General features: G+C 45.9%; 1 protein-coding gene across 2 annotated transcripts; it reads right to left on the bottom strand.

The window, feature by feature from the left end:
- Positions 1–1,685: 1,685 nt before the first annotated feature.
- Positions 1,686–24,014, bottom strand: MLEC (malectin). Of its 2 annotated transcripts, XR_014505983.1 has the most exons (6): positions 21,727–24,014; positions 14,878–15,056; positions 13,443–13,619; positions 10,422–10,479; positions 3,426–9,374; positions 1,686–3,334 (listed from the first exon to the last, which is right to left on the bottom strand). XR_014505983.1 is itself a non-coding variant. In XM_083417927.1 (5 exons), the coding sequence occupies exons 1-5, from the start codon at positions 21,968–21,970 to the stop codon at positions 9,145–9,147; spliced, it is 888 nt and encodes a 295-aa protein (XP_083274053.1). In that variant the 5' UTR covers positions 21,971–22,212; the 3' UTR covers positions 1,686–9,144. The 2 variants fall into 2 exon arrangements, 1 of the variants encoding a protein (XP_083274053.1); XM_083417927.1 differs by having other exon boundaries at positions 1,686–9,374; positions 21,727–22,212.
- Between the last annotated feature and the right edge of the window lie 2,751 nt (positions 24,015–26,765).

Here is a 26,765-nt window from a genome sequence, read left to right as displayed (position 1 = left end):
GGTCGAGGAGGGCGGAGCCAAAGGAGGCACGTTGGTGGGAGGTAGGGATGGTGAGTGGGGCGAAGAACGCCGCGCGCACGCGCACTCGGGAAGGAAGCTCCTCGGACCTCGGAGGGGCTGTTGAGGTTCTGGAAGGGAGTCGCGGCGCGAAGCGGTTTGGGGCACATCTGGACAGGGCAGGCAGGCAAATCTCCGTAAGACGGAATTTAGGCAGCGAAACCGAAACGTTGCAGGAATATCCTCCTCCGCAGCTGAATTCTTCATAGGGAAAGATAACCGCGCGTAGAGGACAGTCCTCTGTTCTGTAAGGCTGTCGGGTCCCAGTTTGACTTTTTATTATATTTTTCTCTGGGCTGGAACTCGCCCAGCCAGGTGGGCGGAGTATATATAAGACAACTATTATTATTATTATTATTATTATTATTATTATTATTATTACTACCAGCTTTTTTTCTTTTGCTATGGGAAGACGGATTAGGTGTCTTCCCCACTAGGATGAGATCTATTTCATTGTTTGTGAGTCATTGTTTCTACGTTTGCGTCCACACATGCAAATCAGCACGTGCAAGCTTCATGCACATTTTTTGTGTCCTTTTCCGCCCGGCTACACTGCCTGGCAAGGCAACGCGGCACAGCTCAGACAAGGCCAGAGTGGCTTGGAGGGCTGCAAACCCGGCCAGGCAGGCTGTTTCTGGGCCACCACCAAGAACCGACAGTCATCTACGGCTGCACATAGCAGTAGATTTCTCTATGTGGTATAATGGCTGAAGTAACAAAACTCTGCATGCTATGATACCAGCACTGGCTTTCAGTAACTGCTGACTGGGCACTCCCCTCTCACCACGACATGGTAGCCAGGGGTGTTTTGGGTTGTTGTTTTTTTAAAAAATAAATGTTTCACCTTCCATCTTTTGCTTTTTCTCTTCTTAAAAAATGAAGCTAGAAATAAAATTATGGTGCGGGTGAAGCCCACTTTAAATCAAGCTCTATTATGTGACTATTCTACTCTAGCGCATAACAAAATAAATATTTCCGAAGAGGGGATGATGAATCACAAATTGATCATGCCCAGGGCCTTGGCACAAGAGAGAGAATTGGACAAGGCCCAGCCACTGGGCCAATTCAAGATTTAAGGGACAGGTAGGAATGGACTTCTCTGCTTTTCCTGTGCTTGGGGGGTGCTGTCTAATTATTTCCCAATCTAAGGTGACACAACAAAATTCAGCCAGCTGCGGCTTTATTATCACAAACCCTCTACAAAATACATTTCCCCTTTTTAAAAATTGGACCCCCTATTTACTAAATGTATGCTTGCACCCATTCACAGAACGGGATTTGATGTGGAGGAATAGGACTCCCAACTCACACATGAGCCACTCAGGATCAGGAAAGTTTAAATGCACAAGCCACTAGAATAGAGAGAAATGAGATGCCACCACCCATAATGATGAGCAACAGGGCAGTTTTCAGCAGAGACAGGAGCAGAGTTGCTCGGATGCTGTAGTAATTCTGAGTTGTGGTGATGCGGTTTTAAAAATTAAGTCTCTTTGCCAGCCTGCAATAGCTGCTGCAGTGCGGTTTAAGCCTCTGGCTCCATACAGCTGAGAGCTATGAACATTTTCTCTGACATAAATATGTCCCTCATTTATTTATTTGTTTGTAAGAAAAACACCAGTTCCTTTGAGTGACAATATAATTTTGTTTTTATTTATTTTTAAACACACTGCTGGTTAAAACTGCCAGCCAGTAGATTTCTGAACATTTCCCCTCAAACCAGACATCCTGGGAGAAAGAAAAGTAAACCCAAGAAAATTTTATTTGTTAAAAAAAAAACCAACCAGCTAAATGTATCAGGGGTGAAAATGGGGAGAAGAGAAATAAAGCAAGAATAATTCACTCATACCTGTTCCACTTCCCCAGGAATTTTTTTGGGGGGTAGTCCTTTTGCAAAGCCAGTACAATCACACACACACACACACCTGTGCTTTTTACCCTTTGCCCAAAGTTATTCAAAAACAAAACATACACCAATAAGAAAAGCTGCAGATGATTAGACATAGAAAGCAAGAGATGGTTAAAGACACAACCCTCCTTCAAAATCAGGAATTAACTTTGAAGTTACAGAACTACCAGTACAGAAACTGATTCCATAAAGCTTAGGCTTGTAACCTTCAAGCTTACATCTGGCTTGTCCTAAGAGCCCAGGAGATCAGCTGCCTGAAAGCACATCAATGCCTCATAAGTAAGCAGAGGCACAGATCCAAGCTTCATGTGTGGTGTGGGAGAGATTAATAGGATCCCAGCATGGTAAAGCAAGATGGGCCTCAATCATCTGAAAACTGCAGGAGTTCAAAGTTCCCACCTGCTTTAACAGTGATAAAGAGTATAATCTTGCTGAACAACTGATGGACAGGACAGGGGTCTAACTTTGACCCTACCTGCTTAGGAAGTAAAGGGGGGGGGGGAGGAAAATGGCCTTTCCTCTGGAGTAACAGAAGGCACTCCCTAAAGGCACCCCAAAGATCACCCCATGTAATTGTGAAAGGCACAGGAGCATTCCAGGATGTGTTTAATAAAGAAGGACAAAAATAGTCCCTGTCAGAGGCCACTAACCTGCTCCTGGATCTTCACTGCACTCATGACACAAGTTTTTCGTTTTTTCAGACACAAGTTTTTTCCAGTGAAAGAAGGCATGCATAGCCTTTTAAAGCCTCCCCAGCTGGCCCTACAGACTATTAGTCTTCTTTCCTGCTTTTCTCCCTTCCCATCACTCAGTCCTTCAGACACCAGGTTTCCCTGGGCAGTCAGGAAGCTTTGTGGGGGAGCGGGTGATGAACCTCAAGGACTGGGGCAACTTGCCCCACGAGTTCTGGAAAGAGGCTGCGGTTAAGGATGCCTTAAGAATTCTGGGTCTGAGATTTTCTGTGTTTCTAGACCCGTACAAAGCAGTCAGCCTCTAAGGGAACAGGCTGCAGGCAGACCGTTTCTGTAAAACCTTTCCTTAATTGCAGACAACACTGACACACCCACAATTTCCTCCTCGAGAGAGAGATCTTTTGCGAGATAGTCAAGGTACCAGAACATAAAAGCATCCATGGGAGGGTGGAAAGCACTTCAGTTTGTTGGAATAAAGCATCTGCCCAAGGCAGGGGGGAAGAAGGGACAGTAATAAAGGGGGGAGAGCATTTGATCAACACTGGCCCTTTCCGAATGGACAAGGCATATGCAACACCCCATAAAATAATCTTACCTCTTCAAAACCATTTCTCTAATGTTTAACTATAAGTATCTCCCCAGCTCTGGCAGAGATCCTTTGTACAACAGCTTACCCAACCTGATGCCCTCCAGATTTTCAGACTCCCATTGGCTTCAAGCTAGCACAGCTGTGCTCATGGGGAATATAGCCCCAAATATCTGAAGGGCACCAGGTTGGTGAAGACTGCTCTATGCTAATGCCAGCAGTTGCGATCATGATGAAAATGTTTTGGTGCTGCTGCTGCAATGGTCATGAGTTCCAGTGGCCTTTAAACACACTCTCCTTCTTCCTTAAGCTAAGATCAGGAAGTGCCAGACCCCAAGACAATAGTCTATTGACTAAAACTTCCTCTTGTTCCCGACTGGGTGGGGGGGAGAGAACATTTGCAAGTTCAGACAGTATTTTGACCCTGCAAGCTTATGTTGAACAGTCATTACTGAAGAAAGAAGCAATGTTTTAATCTGCATCCAACACTATCCTTGGAAAAGCTTAGGCTCAGAGGCTCACAGCTGGTTTTACTCTTGTGGATGTCTTGGAGACCAAGAACAGATGCATATCATACATTTAAAGGACCTCCAATGCATATTTAAAGCACATGACTTTAAAGGCGCTGGGCCTTGTAGCTCTGTGAGAGGGGGGGAACTAGTTCTCAGGACCCTTTAGAGGAAGTCATGTGCTTCAAATGTACAGGTGTGGATCTGCCCTAACACTTTTGCGACTGGTTTCTTTCCCAAGTCCTGACCCTCGTTTTCTCTTCAGCGGATATAAAGCCAGGCTGCCTGATCCAACAGCTTCATCTCATTTTCTGGATGCTTTGATTCATGGTGCGCTTAAAGAGGATTCTTTTTCAGTCCAATCATATGACTGCACCGTGATCTCAGGATGATATGGGAACAACATGCTGTAAGAGATGGTGCCTATAAGGAGGAGTCTGAAACTGCCTCACAAAACAGCAAACTCTCATAGCTGTGTCCCAGCACAGGAAAGGGCATTTGTGCCAACCCGCTCTACCTGCCAGGAGGGCATGTATTAGTGCTAAGACAATGCAAGGTGCTGGGGAGGAAGTCTTGCCTACTGTCACAGCATGGAGTGCTAGCAAATCCCAGTGCCTTGTAGAACTGGGCATTAACATCAAGTCACCTGGGAGGCAGAAGGCTGGCCCCATGCTTCTCTTCTACCATTTTGCTCTAACCCAGTACCTGCAATACAAGAATCCAACATAGGGGTAGAACAGTTCTGAAAGCCCAACCATTGACAGGCACTGAATATAAATATGCATGCTCTGAACTGATGCCAAGTCCCGGCTTTAGATCAGGATAGTCTCGATCAATGACTGTTCAAATCAGCCTTTCCCAAAGTGATGCCTTCTAGGTGTTCTGAACTGTAACTCCCATCAGTCCCAACCAGATTGCCCAATAGTTAGGGATTATATTATGGGAACCTTTGCTAACTGGTGCCCATCAGATGTTTTGGAGCACAAGTTCCCATTGGGGACTGATGCAAGATGCATTTCAACTTGTCTGAAGTGCACCAGCCTGGTCCAGAGGGTTCTACTGAGAAGACATTTGGAACAGCTGAGGAATTAAGCTTCCATTCTACAGTTCAGGTTTAGATGTGCTTTGTGGCATCTGCCAGTTTGCCTTTTCTGAAACACAACTAAACTTGAACAGTAAGAATGGAAGCTCTCCCTAGCTCACCAGCATTTCCTGACAATGCATGGAGTAAGATGCACAGAGGCTGAACTTCCCCAGGGTTTTTGCATTTGTAAATGAGAAATGTCTGGTTCACAGGAGACTGCTTTCCCACCCATCCCACACACATTTGTCTGTTTGAAAAAGAGGAAACAGAAGTTCTTTAGAACAGAAGCTTCATTACAAGCAGAACCTGTTGTCATTTCACTATCTGAAAAATAAAGAAGGCACAAAAAAGATGGAGAGACATAAGATTCAACTTTGGCATTCCTTCGGTTTCCACCTGCAACGTCCTCCAAAATAAAAATAAAACAAAATAGCGCAACTCACTGCTACCTCTTAGATGCCAAACATTAGGAAAGGAAGAAAGCGCCCAAGTTGTCTTGTCGCAACTTAATTCAAAAAGAGCAAGCTTATCAGAGGAGCTCTTTCTCAGATCTCCCGGAGCAAGGGCAGCATTTGGCAAACCCAAACTTTTCATTGCACAGCAACTGGAGCCGAGGGTGTCTTTGTAGGCAAAGTAACCAGATCATTTTTCATATCCCAAGCATGGGACTCTCAAGACAATCTTAGCCCTCTCACTGAATCTTTTTCTAGTGGGAGAGCTTTTGGATCAGCCAGTGCTCTATCGCCTTTGAGAACCTTCAAGAATGTAGGGGAGAGAAACAAAGTCACATCATTTCCTCGCTGTGTGCAAGTTCTCTTGTAGCAAGGACCGATTTCTGACCTCACCACCAAATCCTGCTCAACTACACTGCATACATTTCAAGTCCTGCCTTACATCAAATGGCATCTTTCCCTCTTAATGAAACAGATGGGAACGCAGACACATTCAGGGAGGCAGTTAGTACCCATCAGTGTCCTCAAGGCAAGAAGGTACAGGGCTGGAGAGAAAAGGGGATGAAAGTGGGTTTGTAAGTTCCTACTGGGTAGTGGGAACTTGGCCCTAAACTGTTGCCCTCCAGATGTTCTGGACTCCCACTTCCATCAGCCTCAGCCATTACGGTCGTAGGATGCTGGGTCTGATGGGAGTGGGGCTCCAAAACATCTGGAGGGAGGGCAATAAGTTGGGGAAGGCCAACACTATCAATGAGTTACCTGGCAGGCAGAGGACTTGCTGCATGGTCCTCTTCTCCTGAGGCACCATTTTGCTTGAACCCTGTACTAGCTGCAGTTTTTCTTAAACTCTAGCCTTGTTCTGGGAGAGGTTAAACCTGCACTTCACCCTGCTTCGACCCTCAGAGGACATAAGATGCCCTGCCTAGGATGGAATCCTGCAATTCTAAAGGAATCAGGCTGCTTTCATGACATGCTAGCAGTTCTGTTTATCTGTCAGTCCCAAATGGGCCCAGAAATAAGCAGCTGTCAAAAAGGAAGTTAAATATGCAGGATCATAACGCACGAATGGTATGAAGACAAAAGCAGCCACCCACACTCAAGGCCATGTACCTGAGCTCACACCCCACCTTCCTGCTGTGAAGAGATTAAGCCAGCCAGACCTAACTGTGGCTGAGTTCAAATCAAACCCTTTGGAAAAGAGCTGGGATTGAAAAGACACAGCGCTGCTTCCCTGCTCCATAAAGCAAGCTCTAGTGCTGGGAGAAAGGGCAGATGGAAGGAGTAAACAGCAGGATGGCAGTGCAATGGGACACCCGGCTTCCAAGCCCAGGGATTATTCCACATCCCTGCCAGTATCTGCAGTTATGTGTTTAGATGAGGCTCAACAACCACGGAGAACAAAAACTGGGCAGACGGGTGGTGGTGAAAGAGGAGAAGCAGCATTCACTGGGGCCAAAGACGCAGCAGGAGGCTGAATCTGGACAGGCTCCCCTTTAAGCCAAGCAGCTAATGATTGGGTGGAGGAAAAGAAGTATCTGGTTGAGTTTAATGCATTTATTGGCAATGTGAAACAAAGGCCCCTTTCAGATACAATTTCCCCATCGAGACTGTACCTGGGAGGAAATCAGCAGAGGACCTCAAGGGGCCCATATGCCCCAACTGTTAACACAGGACGACTTATAGTAACAAACTGCAAACTTCTGCACTCTGAAGAAGGGGTGAAGGAGGCTGCTCAGGGCTCAAGGCTCCCAAAACTAGGCCAGTCTTGCCAAGGACTGCAGGACAGAGGACACAAAAAAGCTGCCAGCCACATACTAAGACATCCTCAAGTGACTGTGTAAGGAAATGGCAGGAAGTTTGTTGTGTGTGTGTTTGGAGCAGAGGGAAATAAGGGTACAGGGAAGGAGCACAATGAAGAGGCGACAGTCTGGATCAGCCACAATGGTCGGTCTAGGCAAGACCACTTCGGCTGGTGACACGAGGAGAAAGATTGCCTGCAAAAAATGGGTGCAAGGGGGGCTCCAGCCTTGCCAGTTGCCAAGTGTCAACTAATGCCCAGTTCACAGTTATGCAAGAATCTTCACTGTGCAGAAAGACAAGACAAAAAGCGAAATCTGCTTCTTTAAGCCAACAACTGGAGATGCGCCCTGTGTTTAGTTTCCCCATGAAAGGCCTTTCTCTATGCTGTTTTGTCCCTGAACTGGACTGCCAATTCTCACTCTCTTGTCACAGCAATGGAAAACCAGAAAGCCACAAGAACCCAATGTACAGATTTAAAATAATTCTCCCTGTTTTCACCAGGAAGCAGGAATCAGACAGGCCCTGCGATGTAGGTGTCACTGAAAACTGATCACAATCCAGGTCAATATGACAGCTCTCTCCTATACCACAAAAGGTTAAAGTGGGCATCTCTCTTGGTCATATTCTGAAACTGCCTCCCCAAAACGAGGAAAGGAGACAATGCCTACTTGGCTCATCCTTTCACAGTGCATCGCAAATATTCTGGCTGCACAGGATTTGCCACTATACAATCTGCAGTTCTCGGGATGGTACTCCTTTCTTTAAGGTCTATTTCAGACTGTTAATGTTAATCTCCCAGAATTGGGGGGGGGAGAGAAACAACCAGAAACTGGTGGCCAGCAAACCAGTGAAAGTGAGATACACCTGATAATTCAAAAACAAAACACTGGCACTTGGTTTTTCAAGTCCATTTAAAAACACAAATACACAAACATAACACAACTGAAGCATTTCAAGGAGGTCCAGGGACATGGAGACAAGTTGTGACAGAGGTCTCCCTGCACTGGTGCTCCTAAAAACAAATGAAAAAACGCCTTCTTCAGCTCAAAAGGTGGCAGGTCTCCTGGAACAAGGGAGATTAAAAGGCCACCAAGGAAATCAAAAAGATCCTAAGTCTTTGCCAGAGCTCCAATCTTTACGTACCAAGTTCTCATCAGGGACATGCAGAATGGAAAGGGGTCCTGAGTGTCGAAACAGGTGTGTGTGTACGCGTGTGTGCACGCACGTGCATTAGAATAGAGGGACATTTAAAGCAACAATTGATGGGGCATTAGAGAAAATCCCCCAAGGACAAGCAAATGGGAAGTGGGAACCATTCAGGGACAAACAAAGGGTTCTGTGTCGAGAAAAGAAACTGCCCTCTGGAGGCTTAAGCCTTTCCAGAGTGGCCGGTCAGATGCTGCAGTGACCATGGAAAAAACATTTCTCCCAGGCAGGGCAGCTGAACAAGACCAACCTGTTCATCCTGCTCCAGTCACCCAAAGCCTTTCTACCCAAACAGCAAGGGGGAGCCTCTCTCTCTTTCAGAAAAGAAAAGAAGTACCATGGGTTGAGTTACAAACATTTCAGCAGGAGTCAAAAAGCCAGCCTATTTTCCCCACCCCCGCAAGCAGTCCTAGCACAAACGTGGATTATTCCAGCCAAGGCTGTGTGATGGCAAAGTCTGCTTCTTCATGCCAACATTTGGAGACGTGCCCCTCCCTGTTCGTTCTCCCCGCTGCTCGCCCTTGCCCCTCCATCCTGCTGTTCGCTGGGAAGATAGTTCATCTGCATCTTAGAGCCAGAACTACCCAGGCTTTGCTTTCAAGATTCTCTGGACCAGAAAGGTGGCGGCTCATGGTGCAGCTGGGTGGCTCAAGGAGGCGGCAGTTGCTGCGAGGGTGGGTAGGTGAAGGCTGCCTTCCTCAAAGAGGATGATGCAAACTTGCCCTTTATTGTACCTGCTGCTCCTTAACAAACCTTTTAAAATTTTCCTTAAATTATGAGAAACCGAAACAGCCTCCGCGCTTGGTCCAACTCCTCCCCTCTGGCCTGCCACTGGCCTTGCAGTCTCGTCCTTCACAACCTGCACAGGCAGAAGAGGGTAGGAATGAAGACACCAAAGGCCACTAATATAGGGAACATGAGGCTGCTGTTGTCCGAGGCATAGGGGTTTGGTGTGCGGGGGCCTGACTGGACCCGGTTCTTATTGGTCTGCTTTTTAGTGCTGGAGCCTTCTTCATACTCCTCTTCGTCTTCCTCCTCTTCTTTCTTCTCCAGGCCGGGGTGGGGCTGTAGCTTTGGGACATCTGTGGGTGGGAAGAGAAGGAGAAATGGCAGAGTCTGTGATGTACGCAGAACAAAGCCAAGTGGAGTGTCCTAGAAAAACCTTCTCCGACTTCGGGAAAACCACTCTGCTTCCCAAAATTATTCCAAATTTGGCAAAAACTGAAGTTTTGCCATCCAAACTGGTTAACACTGAACCATATCATTTATTCTTTTCTCTTTTTTGAAGTTTAATACTTTTTTAAACATTAAAAGAACACATAATTAGCAGGAGAGACTTTTGAGACTCTTCATATAGTGAGCTTATTGGGGATTAATTACTACCCGAGACTGACTTTGCATGTAAATCCTGCAAATTAATTAGCGTTCTTTTAAACATTTAAAAACATTTGGTCTTCAGTATACTGCTTGCTTAAAAAAAAAGTCTTTGAAACAGGAAAAATAAAACCACAAGACAATAAAATAATAATCATAATAATTACAGAAAGATTAAAGGAGAATGAGTGGTGCAAAATATATTCCACAGTAGAATTCAAGGTTCATATTTGTACCAAACATACCAAATATTCATGAATGCTGCCAAATAAATTCACATTTAGTAAGAATGTTGCCACACATCATTTATTCTAAGCAGAGAGATCTGTGTTTGTTGGTGCAACATTTGTCTAATGTGGGTGTCTGTACTAAGGTGCACAGATGGAAATTGGTCCAAATCAGAGAATGTCCTGCAAGATCCACAAGGATGCAGAAGAGCCATGCTAGACCGCATCAAAAGGCCTACCAGATGCCAGACTAATTTCTCCACAATAGCCACCCAGATACCTCTTGGAAAGCCCAACAGCAAAAGCTCTCTCCCACTGTTGCTCCCCAGACACAGATACTCAGAATATTGAGAACCTCTAGCAGAGGCAAGCTGAAACTGTCCTTTGTTCCTATGAGGGTGTCATGGAATGGGGTCTAAGGGAGGAATAGGGTTTTACTTGAGCAAACTTTTTGACTGCAGTAACAGAAAAGGCAACTGGTGACCAGGAGGAGGTTGAAATCAGAGGGGTTATAAGAAATAAACTTACCGTCCACTGTTCCCCGGAGGACGTATAGTGCACAGACTTTTGGATTATCATAGTACCCCTATAAAGAAAGAAAGAAGCAGAGATGAGCTTCATTCTCTGTCAGCTACTCTGAAATTGTCTACAATGCTGATTCATATAAACCATACAGGTTTTAGAAATTCTGAATATTGAGTGGTATATAAATACAGTGGTGCCCCGCAAGACGAATGCCTCGCAAGACGGAAAACCCGCTAGACGAAAGGGTTTTCCGTTTTTCAATGCGCTTCGCAGGACGAATTTATCTATGGGCTTGCTTCGCAAGACGAAAATGTCTTGCGATTTTTTCCCCGCTCCCCACCCCCTTTTTCTAAGGCACTAAGATGCTAATAGCCTTTTAGCAGCTAATCCGCTAATCCCTTAAGCCTTTAATAGCTGCTAATAGCCGCTAAACCGCTAATAGCGCTAATCCGCTAATAGGGTTGCTTCACAAGACGAAAAAACCGCTAGAGGAAGAGACTTGCGGAACGGATTCTTTTCGTCTTGCGAGGCACCACTGTACTTGAAATGGTTGAATGACTAAATAGATAGAAAAATAGTTTGAAGTCGTCAGTTCCTTTAAAAATTAGACCTTTATTTAGAACAAAAACAAAGGTAAGTTTAAAGCCTTTGAAATCTATGGGTCTGAATGGCAAAAAGAGGAGGGGAATCAAAGTTTGAATATTAGGGGAATATTCAAATTTGAGGAAGGCAAGGGTTCCCAAATTCAGTAACACTTCCAATAAAGGCAGCTTAAACCACTGATTTAAAGTACAGTGGTACCTAGGTTTTTGAACAGCTCAGTTCCTGGTCAACTTGGAACTCGAAAACCGGAATGCAAAACCGGAATTCAGTGTTCTGGTTTGCGAACTTTGCTTCAGAAGCTGAGCGTGCTCCTGAGCTTCCATTTTCACTGTTGCGCTGCTAATTTGCATCCTTCCCCATTGTAATCAAAGCCTTTTTCCTCCTGTTTTCATTGTTGCACTGCTAATTTGTGTCCCCCCCCCCCCCCCCGTAATCAAAGCCTTCCATTTCCAATTGCAGTGTTCTGAGGTGATATTTGGAGCTTATATTTGGTACTTTTGTTTTTGCTAACATTTTTTTGCATTTTTGTTTGTGTGGCTTTTTCATTTTTGTGTCTGTGGCTTGTTCTTCATTGATTGATTGATTGATTGTGACTGCGGAAATGGATAAACGCCCCCCATCATAACAACGACTATCATCAGTGCTGGTAAGAAAAAGTAATAATTTTAATTTTTATCATGTACAATACTGTACATTGATTGTTTTCATTTATTGATCAATGATCTTGTTGGATAGTAAAATTCATGTTAAATTGCTGTTTTAGGGATTGTTTTTAAACGTCTGGAACGGATTAATCAGTTTTGCATTACTTTCTATGGGAAAGCGCACCTTGGTTTTGGAATGCTTTGGTTTTGGAACAGACTTCCGGAATGGATTAAGTTTGAGAACCAAGGTACTACTGTAATAAAAAAGCACTAATTTATATCAAGTTTTCAACTTACTCATTCAAAGATTTAACAGACAAATTCATGTGATTACTAGATACACATAAAATGTTTCTATTTGCAGCTATGCAGAGCCAAAAACCTCTGGGCATGCAATCCATGTGCCTTCTGTAATATACAGAAGCTTTGGTCAACATGGGTTTACAGGGGGTGGGGGAGACAATACATCCAAGGAAAGGGATGTGGAGGGGGAAAATAGAGGATGGAGACCAGCTGGACAATGTCAGAACAAAGCGATGAGATGCAGACAGGCATTTATAGCCAGGCTGATCTCTCCTTGCTGATGGGTGCTGAAAGGGGTGCTGTGGTTCCTGATGGTGCCAGAGGCAAGAGCATGTTTCTCTTCATTTTTGCAATCTAAATATTACAGGCAGTGTTTTCTTTTTGGCAGGGGTGAATGCTGCTTCCCTGGCTAGTGGAATGGAGCCAGAATGGTTGAATTGTTTCCCCCTTGTGATGCGCTATCTAGGAGCCAGATGTGTGTGTGTGTGTGTGTGTGTGTGTGTGTGTACACAAAGAACTTTCCAGTAGTCCTAGGCCCCTGTACTGCCTAACAGCTGCAGTCATGGGTTGCTTCTCTTGGCTTCCGCAGCCTCAGGGCAACTATTCGGTTCTCTATGTACATGTAAGGCTCTGAAGAAAGAGCCATGAAGGCTCAGTGCTCAGAAGCTCCTAGACACACAAACTGGCAGTTACTGAGCAGGACAGTCCATTTCCACAACATGGAAGTAAATAGAGTAGCCATTTCATCTGATATCTGCCGTGGCCCAAAATAATTCAGCAAAGCGGAAAGTGGAATATCCAAGAGCAAAACCTGTACACATCTCTGTACCTCTTGCTTGTTTAGTTGTATTTTAAAACACATATTGAAAGCCACCTTGAGAACTCTGGTTAGTCGATGAGCACAAATACTCCAAGCAAACATATTTACTTCCATGTCATGCTTCTATTCCATGTAGATATAATTGTAAACCAAGTTATGTAAGGACACTTAATGTCAACACATTTTATTAAGACATTTTACATTTTTTATTTACTTTCTTTTTAATCCATCTGGGAAAGGGGTGAAATTCCTTAAATCTCTGTTAATCTGGCCCTGGAAGACTATTTTGGATAGTCCAAATGTTGTGGAAATTTGCTTACTCACTGACATCGTGCCATTGTCAATAGGATTTCTGATCTTTTAAAAGAGGGATATTTTTCTCTCAGATATAGGAAGGGAAGAATGTCAAGGGAAAGATTGCCCACACAGCTTGGGGGTGCAGTCCTATTGCAGCCCTTGCTTCAAATCCTGCTTGTGGGTTCAACATAGGCATAGACATAGGGGGTTTAATATAGGTTGGACATTGTGAGAATAGGTCACTGGAGTACATGGGCCCTTGGCCTGATTGAGCAGGCTCTTCTTATGTTCAGGACCTTTGCCAGCAGAGGCTGCGTTAGAGAGAGAAGCCACTTGTGAGCAATGGCCTTTTCTTACCTTGACAAACTCAATGTTGAGTTTCCCTGTGAAAGTTGAGACCTCTCCCTGGACGCTCAGCTTCCCTTTCTTGATGCCAATTGGAATAATCTCATCATGCGCTGTGCTGTGTCCGACTCGGTCGAAAATGTCCAAGTCCTTCACCACCACATGGCCATTCAAGCGCACATCAAAAACCTTTGGAAAGAAATATGGCAAAGGAATGAGGCCTCTTGCAGAGTAGAAGTCAGATTAGGAGCAAAGATGGGGGGACAACAAGCTATGGGTTGGAGGAACGCCGATGCAGGAAAATCATCCTGACCTTGCTACTGTGCAGGGCCAGGAGAGAAGCCTAACTGACATCTTTCAAGGTGTAGCAGCATGCAAATTTTCAAGTTCACACAAACTTCTTAGGGAGGATGGAAGCAGCTGCCTTTCCATACTGCCCAGTGAAAAATCCTGTGTAACAAAAAAAGCCTACATGTGATGCTACCAACAGTCATTGAACTAAGAGAGATGCTGCCTGGCTGATTTTGTATCTCAGCTGGAGGAGTGTGTTTGTGCCAAGACCTGGAACTCATCTATTGGCAGAAAAGCAATTTCCTTAGCTGGTCAAATAAAGAAGACAAGCAACTTTTGGTTTTGCTTGTAAAATAGGTCTCTATTTTATGGGAAAGGGCCTGAACTCAGTAGTAGGGCCTCTATCAGCCAGGGGGGTTGGGTGAGAGGGCTGCCCCAGGGTCATGGGGTCGTGGGTTCAAGTGCCAAAAAGATTCCTGCATTGCAGGGGTTGGACTAGATGATCCTCGTAGTCCCTTCCAACTCTACAATTCTATAACCACAACCTGTCAATACAACGACTGGAAAGAGCAGCAGCAAAAACATATTTCATAGCTGGAAGGACACACGGTTGTCTTTTGATCTCTAGTGCAATGGATGACGCTGTATAGGAAGGGTCTTGGCTCAGTGGTAGAGCATCTGCTTTGAATGTAGAAAGTTCCTGGTTCAATCTATGGTGCCTCCAGGGTGGTCTGGGAGAGACCCCTGTCTGAAGCTCAGGAGAGCTGTGGCCAGTCAGGGTACATGCTAATGAACTAAATGGCCTGGGTCATAAGAAAATAACTTCCTATATTCCCATGACAAAGGTCAGTTAACCAACTGGTAACTTCCACCAGCAGAAATGGTGCTGATAGGTCCTGGTCCGCCCTGCCCCCCCGCCGAAAGAGTATCTGTGTGTGTGACTCCAGGATACTTCATTTTGGGGCGGGGGGGGGGGGAATAAGTTCTGTTGTATGCTGGAAGAGTGAAGGCAAGCACTCCCACGTCGTGAAAGGTGTGCATGCTTGAGTCCCACATACTCATATGGCAAAAGCAGCAGGCCTCTAGCACTTGACCCAACCACTGATGGGTGTTACTCAAGGGAGTCCTTCCAGAACAAAGTACTTTTTTGTTTTACCTTCTGCTGGGACTGTGCAAAATAGACTTCAGCAAACTTCAGCACAAGAACGTAGTCTCCTTCCTCCTTGATGGGGACCTCATAGCCAAAGGTTTCCTCATTGTAGCGTTCCGTCTGGTAGAGAATCTGATCCTCTGGGTTGGATCGCAAGATCGGCAGTTTCATGCCATAATCGGAGGCTGGATTCCAAAAATAAATGGCAACACTCTCAAAATACTTGCTGGAGTTTACCTCTGTTCCGTAATCCCTCCCCCCTTCCCACACTTCTGGCTACACACCTGTCCCTACCGAGAGCTCCTCACCCAAACTCAGCATTTTAAGGGCAAAGTCCTAGATCAGGGGCCAGATCAGGTGCCTGGAACACTCTGTGAGAAAGACTACAGCAGGGGTGGGGAACCTCAGGCCCATTGGCTAAATGTGGCCCTGTGTCTCTCTGCCTGGCCCTCAGGGCTCTCTCCATGTCCTGCTCTGCACCTTCAGGGTTTTTACCTGGGTGGAATGTATCCTTGTGCTCTAACAATGCCTCTTGCTTACCTGGATATGGAGGTGTAAGTGTGCAGAAACCATGGATGGAATACAGCCTGCCCACTTTTGCCTCTGGTTCTGCCAGCCACTGGCATACTTCCCCCCCCCCACGCCAAGTTTGCTCACAAAGAAATTTGGCCCTGGACCATGAAATTTGAAAGAAATCCCCACCCCTGAACTATGACACACATGCACATATATGCCTTCATTTCTCATTTCTAGATGTCTGATCTGAAATGATAGTGATGAACACAAATGAACTCCTTGGGTGGAAGTTCTGACAAACTCTCACATGAAAGAGACACTTGATGCTGCGATCCACAAGTGACAAACACATAGGTGAACCGGTCCTCTTTGGGGACCACTTGCTGAGCTTTCAGTTGGGTCTGAGTCAGCAATGATAATCCCCTCTACATGTTCCTCTTTCAAGAAGATGATCTTTGAGCAGCTTTTGTGTTCCAAGCAGACCTCTGACACAAGACCACAGAGTCACTTCACAGTTTTGCAGGGCACTGGAGTCTTGCTCTACATGCCAGAAGCAACTAGTCTCTCTCACTGAATTTGGGGCAGGGTGTGGGGAGAACCACCAGGAAGTAAAAGCTTTTATGCACAGTGTTACAGGGCCCAAGGTAGCTGTACTTTAGGGGAATTCCATGTATCTTGAAGAAATGATATTGGACTACCCACATTTTCATGATCAGGTCCCTGGGCCTACGTTAGCACGACCAAGCAGAAGCATGAAGTTTGTTAAGCTTCCACAGAGGTCTTTGCAATTTTCATAATCAAATTTAAGGGCTACCAACACACTACCCCTAGAAGTTACTGCTGGGCACCTGCCAGATCAGCTGCTCCAATCTGCTTTCCTTTCTATCAGCCTCTTCTGATGGATGGACCACTCGGCTATATGGGAGTGACTGAACAATCCAAAGACTCCCGAGTGCAGAAACACCACAAACAACTCCTTCAGGGGAGGCTGCCCACTGCACCTCTGCATGAGCAAAGTAACACAGAGCATGGGCTCTTCTGAGGGTTATGAAAGTGTGTATTGTTTCCTTCTAAAAGTAATGCTTTCCAGGATGGGGGGGATGCCTCAACTATCAGCAGTTTGAGAAAGGCCTGCTGCGAACTGCAGTGTGCATACAAGCCGAGCAGCTAGAACAGCTGTGGACTCATAGAGAAATACTTCTAGAAGCAGCCAAACATAGCTCTTCCAAAGAAAGCCTGTATTAATGATAGAAAATTAAAACCATCACTACCTCCTTGTTTTTGTTAGCAATGAGTAGCATAGTTTGGGGAGGGGGAAATGGTCAAACTGCAAACGGTGGGGATGAGTGGATCACCCACAAGAAAAACAGGCCAATTCCTCTCTCAACTTTTCTTTCAGAATAAAGACTGGTTAATGTATGAGTTCTGTGTTTCTGCTGGGCTACAGATTTGAGTACAGAGTCAAACCCCTCTCTGCAGCTGTAAATACAGGAGGAAACTGCCGCCAGCCCCACCTTTGATGGAGCTTTGAAGGAGGCTTACATGCGGTCTAGCCCTATGCCACTTCAAACACCTGCCTGAGCACAGTGACACCAATGGCCCTGAGTTCACTGACTGACTGTTCCTTCCTTCCCACCCACCTCATAGCACTTTGGAAATAGACGTGTTGTTGGTTTGGCTATTTTAGCTACCAGGAAGGCTGTGCTCAGAACCAGTGTGACAAGGTGTGTCTGAACCCACATGAATGTCCTGCACTTATGTGTACTCCTGCAAACACTACCAAGAGGTTTAGGATCTTTTGCTATAGTTACAATGTGTGTTTGTTATGAATATGTGTTTGTCCATAACCTTATACCCACAAGAAATTATCTGGCAAAAGGAATAGTTTGGCTTATTGCATGAAATGAACGTTGCAGAATATACAGATGCTGCTTCCGACAGCAAAGCTACAATATAAGCAAGCAGCAAATTTTATAGTACATACACACCCTGATCTAAAGAATAAAAGAAGAGTACCTATCAAAAGCCTAGAGAGAGTATGTGACATTTGTCACAGACCACACTAAAAGTTAAGCAAGGGAGTACTTTACTCCGATGAACATAAAGAGTGCCCGGTGGATCAGATCAAAGGTCTACCAAGTTCATCACTCTGTTCCCACATTGGACAAACACATGCCTCCTCTGGAAAGCTCATAATCAGGATATGAGTGCAAGAGCACTCTACCTACTTGTGACTTCCAGCAGCACTGGAGGCAGAGCATAGGCATTGTGGCCAGTACCCATAGATAGCCTTTGTTGTCCATGACTTTGTCTAAAACCCTTTTCAAGCCATCCAGGTTGGTGGCCATCACTACATCTAGTGAGAGCAAATCCCAGAGTTTAACTATGCACCGTGTGAAGAAGTACTTTCTTTTCTCTGTCCTGAAGCTTTCAACATTCAGCTTCAGTGAATGGCTCTGAGTTCTAGTATTATGAGAGTGGGAAGCAAAGTTATCCTTGTCCACTTTCTCCATACCATGCAAAACTTTTTAATGCCCTCACTATATTTTCTTTCTAAAGTTAATGCTCCAACCAATGTAACCTTCCTCATGTAGGAGGGGTTGTTCCAGCCTTGATCATTTTGTTTTCTCTTTTCTGAACCTATTCCAGTCCTACAATAACTTTTGAGGTGCAGCAATCAGAATTGCTCTTGCTTGTAAAAGAAATTGTTTTTAGTCCTCATTTCTTGCCGAACAGAGCAATTTGAAAGGGCGGAGGCAGGTTGTACTCGCAGAAAAAACAAATCTTTAGCAACGCTTCAGTGCAGTGACACTTAACTATTCAAGGTAAGCAGTATTTGTACTAACTTGGCATGGCTCTGAGTGAGAAATCTGGATTTTTACTTGGTACAATGGTGCTAAGAATATTTGAAACAAGAAGACAAGAAGCTTCTGCAACATGATTACAAGAAAGGGATATACTTCAAAACCACATCCTAGAATTTTAAATTTGGAAAGTGATTCTAAAGGTAATCTAGTCCAACCCCAATACCCAGTACAGGAGTCCTACAACACCTCAGAGAACCATCCCACCTCTGCTTACAGACTTCTAGCAAATGAGAGCCTGCCATCTGCCAAGGCAGCCTATTCCATTGTCAAACAGCTCTAATCATTAGCAAGTGTCTCCTAACATTTCATCCAAATGTGCTTCCTTGAAATTTCCACCCTCTGCTAAGCAAGATATTGAGCAAGACTAGAATGCATGGTAGACTAGAAACATGACTGCAGCTTACAACCTGTATTGCACAATCATGGAGTCTGTTAAGACGTTTTCCCCAGCATGCCTCCCCACCCCAACAAGACGGAAGTGTACAACTGTGCACTGCAGTTTTGTGGCAAAGTCCTTTGTACACTTGAAATCTCCTTGCAGAAGTTTGCCTCTCAGCCTAGATTTGGCTGGCTACCTGACAATTAGCAGGCACAGACGCCAGCAGCCAGCGTAAGCCAAGAGTTTGGATTAGATGTAAGAAGAAAACTGCAGCCAAGCGAGAGAGAAAGCAACACACACATCCACCTTGGTGAAATTAGCCTGGAAGGATAGTGTACTTCTGGGTAAATGACAGCGAACACAAGGGGCTCTCTTTAAGAAGCTGAGCAATGACTTAACATATGCTGTCCTCCAACACCTGAAAGGATCAGCACAGCACAGAAGGAAGGAGAAGGTGAACAGTGAATATGTAAATAAAAAGGAAAAAATGGTTGGGGCCGTCTTGTAACACAAGCAGCTATGAGTCTGATAATAAGCAGCTTCCGGCTTACAGTAACCACAAACGGTTCCCAAGAAAAGCACCTGGAACCTTCGTGGAACTCATTTTAGCAAGAGTCAGCAGTCACCCCACCCATCTCTACAGAAACCCATCCCACCCTGTGTCGTGCACCAACCAAAATGGGAACAGACCACATGCTCATTAAGTGTCCAGTTCCCCATGTTTGCTGTTCCCTGTTCATAAGCTAGCTATGCGGATTATAAGGGAAAGGGGGACAGCCCCTGAAGGGACAAAGTCCAGCTGCAAGAGAGGCCAATGCAGTGTGCATTTAGAAAGGGATCTGGGTGAAAAGAGGACACAAATGGAGGGGTTGTGTGGAGCAAAAGAGACAGAAGCTGGCTCAGTCCTGGGTGAAGGAAGAGCAGAACGAAGAGAAGCAGGCCATTGCAGCAAACAGGAGGGACAGTGGGAGCAACCTTTCAAGGTCACAGGAGATGGGTTACCCCAAGCATGTGTTCACTCTCTTCATTTTATAGCTCAAGAGAGTGGCAAGGTGGAATAATATTGTGCTGCTTTGAATTTCTACTTCTAAAAAAAGGAGAGTTGACATCATGATAGCATAGGAAATATGGTGGGGTTCTGTGAATGCAAATATGGGAGCAGGAGAAGTGGAATGTGGGACAAAAAGACAACTTGCCCAGGAGACAAGGCAGGAGCCCAGAGAACAAAAAAACAAAAACCCCTGAGGGCAGGGATTCTCTCTTTTTTAAACTGATTTGTAAGCTGCTCTGAGGGCTTTTTAAAGCTGAAAATTGGGGGATTGGGGGTAAGAATGCTTTCAACAAGTAAAAAAATAAAAGCAGACAATATTTTATTCTAGCATAAATAAAACTAGAATTTATATGGCAAATAATATGATTTTTTTTGCAATTGACTCTAGTGTTTTGGAGTGTTCTAAGCATTTTGCCTACATTCTCTCAGAACCATCAGAACGTGCAAGGTAGGCCATTGTCCCAAGTTTGCACCTCAGTGGGTGGGGTAAGAGACTGGCTGTGCATCAGAGAATAGCTTGCCTAAAGCAACCCAGGGAGTTCACTGCTGGGGTAATATTTGAACTGGGGACTTTCCAGGCTACCATCTCAGCTGCAACACCAGCTTCAAACTATTATTAACCACTATTGCATCATACAGTAACGATAGGGTCACATAACCCACTTTAGCCAGAGTTTTGTTGTTAAGGGCAGGGTAGTTTCTTTCTCAGTTAGTGCTTCCAATTCATGTTAGCAGGCATGAACATTCCACATGGCATCTTACTGCTACTAATGACGTTAATCCAGCTCAGTCAATCTGGAGCTAAACAAGAGCATGGCTTTATAATTCCAGTGGAAAGGACTCTTAGGAAAGGAAGCAGCAGCAGACTTGCTGGAGTAATAATATAAAGAATTGCCCTGCTGAACCAGACCAAAGCCCCCTTAGTTCAGCATTCTATCTCCAAAGGAGCCACTCTAGTTGCATCACATTCACAGATGTGCTGCCTCTGCATATAGTTCCACGTAGTTAACATGGCAAGCAGCAATTGATAAGATTTATCTTAATCCATGAAGTTGCCTACACAAAACCACCTAGTGGCTGGCTATGCTATGCCTTCTAACAACTGCAAGTTCCATTATAGCAGCCTTCCTCAACCTAGTCGTTTTAAGCTAAAACTTCCACCGGCCTCAGCATCATACATGGATGTGCTGATTGGGACTACAATGCCCATCAACCCCAAAGAACTGGAGGGCACCAAATTGTCAAAGTCCACATTATGTGCTATATGAAGAAGTGCTCCTTCTAATCCTGAACCTATCTGCCAATAGCCTCCATTGACAACTCTGAATTCTAGCACCAAACAAGAAAAACAACTACTGTATATGCACCATGCATAACTTTATAAGCCTCTACCCTCATCTGTCTTCAACTGGTGGGTTGTGACCCTACCTGGTCACAGCCTGATTCAAGGTGAGTCACAGCAGCAGCACTTCCACCATAGAAATATACTGTAGAAAATTAAGAAATGGGCCCCCAAACACGTGTCCAGATTAAAGGTGGGTGCAGAGTCAAAAAAAAAGGTTGATGACCACCTAGCACCCAGTGTCTGCAACAAATGCTCTAAGAGATGGTATGCAGGACGCCATAGTTCTTCTCACCGCTACCACATCAGGCATCCTACCCCTGCGCATGAAAGCTGCATTTTACTATTACACCCAACAAACCACCCCATCTCTCCCTGCTGCTTTTAACAGAAGCCACCTAAGGCAACCTTTTCCCAGGAAAGGGGTAGGTTGGTCCAGATGTTTTGGGCTACAACTCCCCATTTTTGGGCAGTAGTGCAAACCCTATGGGGGAACCCCTTTTCCTGCTATAGTCAGTTGGCTGCCTTAGGTCCTTTTTTAAAAAATTAAAATGTGGGTGTAGAGACTACGATTGTTAAGCACAATCCTTCACGTGTAGGTGTATTATTCCTGGTGGTGGTGATACGCGTCCCCCCTCCCCCCTCAACTCCTGTGGCCGTGAGTTCCACAGGCTGACCAGGCCCGTCTGGATGTTCTCACCTCGTCCCACCCGTCCTTCGAGGGGGTCCTTCCGGAAGTGGATGCCGTGGACGTCCACATGGGCCTCCCCGCCCGCGTTGACCGCCCAGATCACGTTCTCCGTCAGGCCGGCGCCTTCCACGGCGTGAGGCGGCTGCGGCGGGAGCAGCAAGAGCATCAGCGCCGGCAGGAGGACGGAAGCGGCCAGGAGCGGTGGCCCGCTTGAACCCGCCGCCGCCACCGGAACCGCCGCCACCACCGCCATCTCTGGCTCCTTCCTGGCTCCTCAGCTCGGCAACGGTCCCGCCCCGCCGCGGCCTCAGCCGCCGCCGCGGTGCCTCCTGCTCATGCCGCCCGCGCCTCACACCGACACCGCCGCTTCGGCCTCAGCCGCAAGGGGGCACCCTAACCCGCTAGCCTTTGCCGGCAGCCCGCGACGCCGGCCAATCGCCGCGCGGCGTGGCGGGCCCTCTTCTTCCCGTTGGCTGCCGGAGCCCCGCTATTTGCATATCGGCAGAGCGCGCGCGGGGAGGGAGAAAGAAGAAGAAGCAAGTTGCGTTGAGAGCGCACCAGCCGTGGGAAGTGGAGACAGGCTGGCGGACTGGCAACTCTGGAGGAGCAGGACGGGGCGGTTGGGGTGTACCATTTGCTCAATGACGCGAGGGGGGAGGGAAGAGAGAAAGCGTTTCAACCGTCACAGCGCGCGCGCTTCCCGCCTTCCATTCTCAGAGTGGGTGGCGCGTTCCATGCGATGTGGTCCATTTTATTAACGCGGTGGAAACAATTCGCTTTCTACTTCGGAATGCCTAAACTGTTTGTATAAAATTTGTATAAAAATAAACCATGATAGGAGAGGAGGGGAAACGGCATTGCCTTTTTCCTGGCATCCCATTTGGCTTGAACGGTCCCTTAGGAATTCACCCCCCCTTCCTCTGAACGTGTTGGTAAGCCCCGAGATCGACCAATCACAAAGCTACAGCGCGGCCGATGAGCGCAGGTAATGATGGGGATTTAGCGCCAGAAGGAAGCCGGAAGCCGGCGTTTGGGCCCTCGGAGGCCTAGTTGTAGTCATGGCAACCGACTCCACTCCTCCACCAGCCAGTTTTTATAGTCCTGTAGACTCTTGAGTGTTAGACTCTTGACTGACATGAGTTTGACCAAGCTGCGGGAGGCAGTGGAAGACAGGAGTGCCTGGCGTGCTCTGGTCCATGCGTTCATGAAGAGTCGGACACGACTAAACGACTAAACAACAACAGATGACAGGACTCTTGGAACTGATCTCAGAAAGTTGAGAGAAAAATTGTTAGAACGATTATGCCTTAGAACTATTTTTAAAAGAATACAGACTAAACCAGCTGCAGCCCCTAACTCAATATACCTGGGAATAAACCCGATTGAATTCAATGGGACTCTGAGCAAGGTTGGTTACAAGTTCAAAGGAGGAAGTTTCATTGAACCCAGTGGGGCTTCCAAGTATCCATGCACAAAATTGCACTTTTAGAACAGGAGTAAAGCCTGTTGAGGCTTCATGTGGGATCAGTGTACAAAATAGCCAAATAAGTAAAGGTAAAAGACCCCTGGACTGCTAAATCCAGTCAAAGGTGACTGGGATGTGGTGCTCATCTCACTTGTAGGCCGAGGGTACCGGCGTTGGTCCACATCTTTCTGGCTCATGTGGCCAGCAGAACTAAACCGCTTCTGCAATGGGACACTGTGACGGAAACCAGAGCGCACGGAAATGCTGTTTACCTTCCCATTGCAGCGGTACCTATTTATCTACTTGCACTGGTGTGCTTTCGAACTGCTAGGTTGGCAGGAGCTGGGACAGACCAATGGGAGCTAACCCCGTTGTGGGGATTCAAATCAATGACCTTCTGATCGGCAAGCCCAAGAGGCTCAGTGGTTTAGACCACAGCACCACCCACATCCCCTAGCCAAATAATGCAGATATGGGATTAGGCCTCCAGAAAGACAGGAATTGAGCTGGTAGCGTGTCTGAAGGCTATTTGTATGTCCCAAGGGAGGTATTTTACAGCATAGGTGTTGCCATGGAAAAGGCCTTGCCGCTAACCTTTTATAACAGCAGGTCCAGAACAGCTTCAGGAGAACAAGAAAGGCCCTGCTGAATGAGGCCAAAGCAGGAAGGGGATGGGGGGCTAGTCCAGCACCCTGTTCTTATAGTGCCCAACCAGATTCACCAAAGAGAAGCCCACAAGCAGCACCTGAATTATTATGTACCTCTTGCATGCCAAAATGGTTTCTATGCAGTTTAGAAGTATAAAATCCATTATTAATAAATATAGTCCATACATAATTAAAATGCATAATAAAATGCAACTGCCCTCTCCCCACTTGCAATTCCAAGCAATTTGTATGCAGCAGTGTACTCAGAGGAGATCTTTCGGGAATGGAGCAGCTGAACAGGAATGGCTGGTCACTGGCAACACGCAGGAATGTCACAATAGTTTGGTAAATGGGCTGTGCATACTGGAAAGCAGAGCTGCAGGGCAGGTGGAAGTAAATTGAGGAGATGCTGGGAGTGCAAAAATGCCAAGGTTCTGCCTCAGCTGTGTGTGCATGCCCTAGGCTAGGGACAAGCACTGCCAGTATTTTGGGAGGAGGAGGAGGTACTGTAACAGCTTGTAGGCTAGGTGAAACTCCGAATTCCAAGCTGAGAAGAGCCTGCCTGTTCTGATCTCCATTAACCACATGGATCCATTGATGCAATTCAAAGGGAGTGACATGAAGTAGCAAGTAGCAAGACATCAAGAATGGAATTGCAAGAATCATATCCGAGGCAACTCTAGATCTTTCAGTGTGCAGGTAATGCTGCTTAGTAGGACTCAGTGGGGCGGAGAGACACCAATTTCAGTTTGCCCCAGAGCAATAACAACAGAAATCTGAGGGCAGACACAGTGATAGCCTTACACATGCACATTTTCACAACTAGCCTGAGCTCCATGATATTACATACATGTGATTTGCCTTGAATCCCACCATATTAGATAATTATCAGCCAATTTCCAACATCCCATTTTGGGGCTAGGCACGGTGGCATCTCAGCTTTAGGGGTTTCTCAAGGAGACAGATTATCCAGATTCACTTCAATCTGATTTCTGGCTTTGTTATGAGATGAGTCATTCACCTTGGTGAATGACTTATGCTGGGAATTGGATAGAGGGTGTCCCGGTTGGTTCTGCTGGATCTCTCAGTGGCCTTCAATTCCATTAAGCATTGTGTCCTTCTGGGCCACCTTGCTGGAATGACACTTGGAGGCACTGTTTTACAGTGGCTCCTTTCCTTCTTGGAGGGGTGAACCCAGAAAATGGCACTGGGGGACTCCTGTTTGACATCTTGGTAGCTTGCCTGCATCTTGGTAGCTTGCCTCAGGGTTGTTGTGTTCAGTCCCCCATGCTATTTAACATCCACATGAAACCACTGGGAGAGGTGGTCTGAAGTTTCGGGGTTCGGTGTCACCAGTGCGCTGATGATACCCTGCTCTAAATCCAAGGAAGCTGTCTCAGTTCCAAACCAGTGTTGGCTATCAATAATGGCCTGGATGGGAGTAAACAAATTTAAACTTAATCCAGACAAGACGGAGGTGCTCTTGGTCGTTTGGAAGGCAGACCAGGGAATAGGGATTCAGCCTGTGCTAGATGAGGTAGTGTTCCCCCTGAATACACAGGCTTGCAGTTTGGGTGTGCCGGACTCAGTTCAGAGCCTGGATGCCCAGGTCGCTGTGTTGGCCAGGAGTGCATTTGCACAGTTAAAGCTAGTGCGCCAGCTGTGCCTGTTTCTCCAGATGCCTGATTTGGCCACAGTGACACAGACCTTAGTTCCATCCCATTTGGATTGCTGTAATGTGGGGCTGCCTTTAAAAAGTGCTCAGAAACTTCAAATTAGCTCAGAGAGCTGTAGACAGATTGTTGACTGGCACTGGTTACAGCAGCTCCACTGCCTACTGGTCTGTTTTCTGGCACAATTCAAAATGCTGGTTATGACCTGTAAAGCCCTGCATGACTTTAGTCCAAGCTATCTGAATGACCATATTCCTTCATAAACACATGCTGAGACTCAGAGATTTTGGGGGGAGTCCCTTCTCACATGCACATTTGGTAGGGATGCGGGAGAGAGCCTTCTCTGTGGCTGCTTCCAGACTTGGCAAATCCCTAGAGATGCTAGACTGGCTCCCTCCTTGTTGTCCTCCTTGTTTCCTTCTGCTTTTAATGAGGAGGCTGGTGCCTTGCTGTTTTTGTTGTGATTTTCTGTATGTTTTAAATAGATCTTATACAGTTTTAATATTGTTAATACTTAATTGTTTTTCAATGATTGTTGCCCCCCCCCCCCCACAATATGTTTTAGCTGTTCTTATTTTATCAGTAAAATGCAGGATATAAATAAATATATTCCAATAGTTCTTATTATAGTTCAAACACAGATTTAAGCAAGCTCAGAGGAAAACATAAGCCCCCATTTATGATAGTATTTTTCTCAGGCGACAAAATCATTTCTTTCCACCATATCTGAATAAGTAGAAAAGCCATATAACAAATTGACAGGCTGGGTATAGATTTCCCCTGTTTGGGTGTTTTTGGGTGTTTTTGGTTTGTTCATCACTAGTTAATAGCCAAAGGAAAAAGTATTTGCTACTGTAGCTTCTGACATAAATTTCATAAAAAATTAAATTGCCAGAAAACCGAAACCCTGGAGAGGTACTGGAAAAGCCCCCAACTGATTCACATCAAGCTGATCTCTCTCCTGCCTTTCTTGATAGCTCTACGGCCACTTTGCAGTCTGCAAACTCTTAATAAAGTAAGATGCCAGTTTGCAGACTTAGTGCAGAAAGTATTGATCTGATGTGAAGAGATCTTTCCTATTCTGATTAATTCAAGAGGGTTCTGGAAGCTTCTCTGAGAAAGAAACAAGCAGAAGGTTCATGATGTTTGGGTTATTCCTTCTGTGCCGCGAGTTCAGGGGTGACCGAGCCAGCAAGGCAGCTGGCCGGCTCCGCCCTCCTGCACACCTAGGACTGGGCAATCGGGGGGGGGGGGCGCCGATGC

The sequence above is a fragment of the Podarcis tiliguerta genome (assembly GCF_965153285.1).
Source record: "Podarcis tiliguerta genome assembly, chromosome: 16".
Lineage (NCBI taxonomy): Eukaryota > Metazoa > Chordata > Lepidosauria > Squamata > Lacertidae > Podarcis > Podarcis tiliguerta.
Note: the sequence above shows the minus strand (reverse complement) of the source record. Positions and strands in the feature narration are given on the sequence as shown.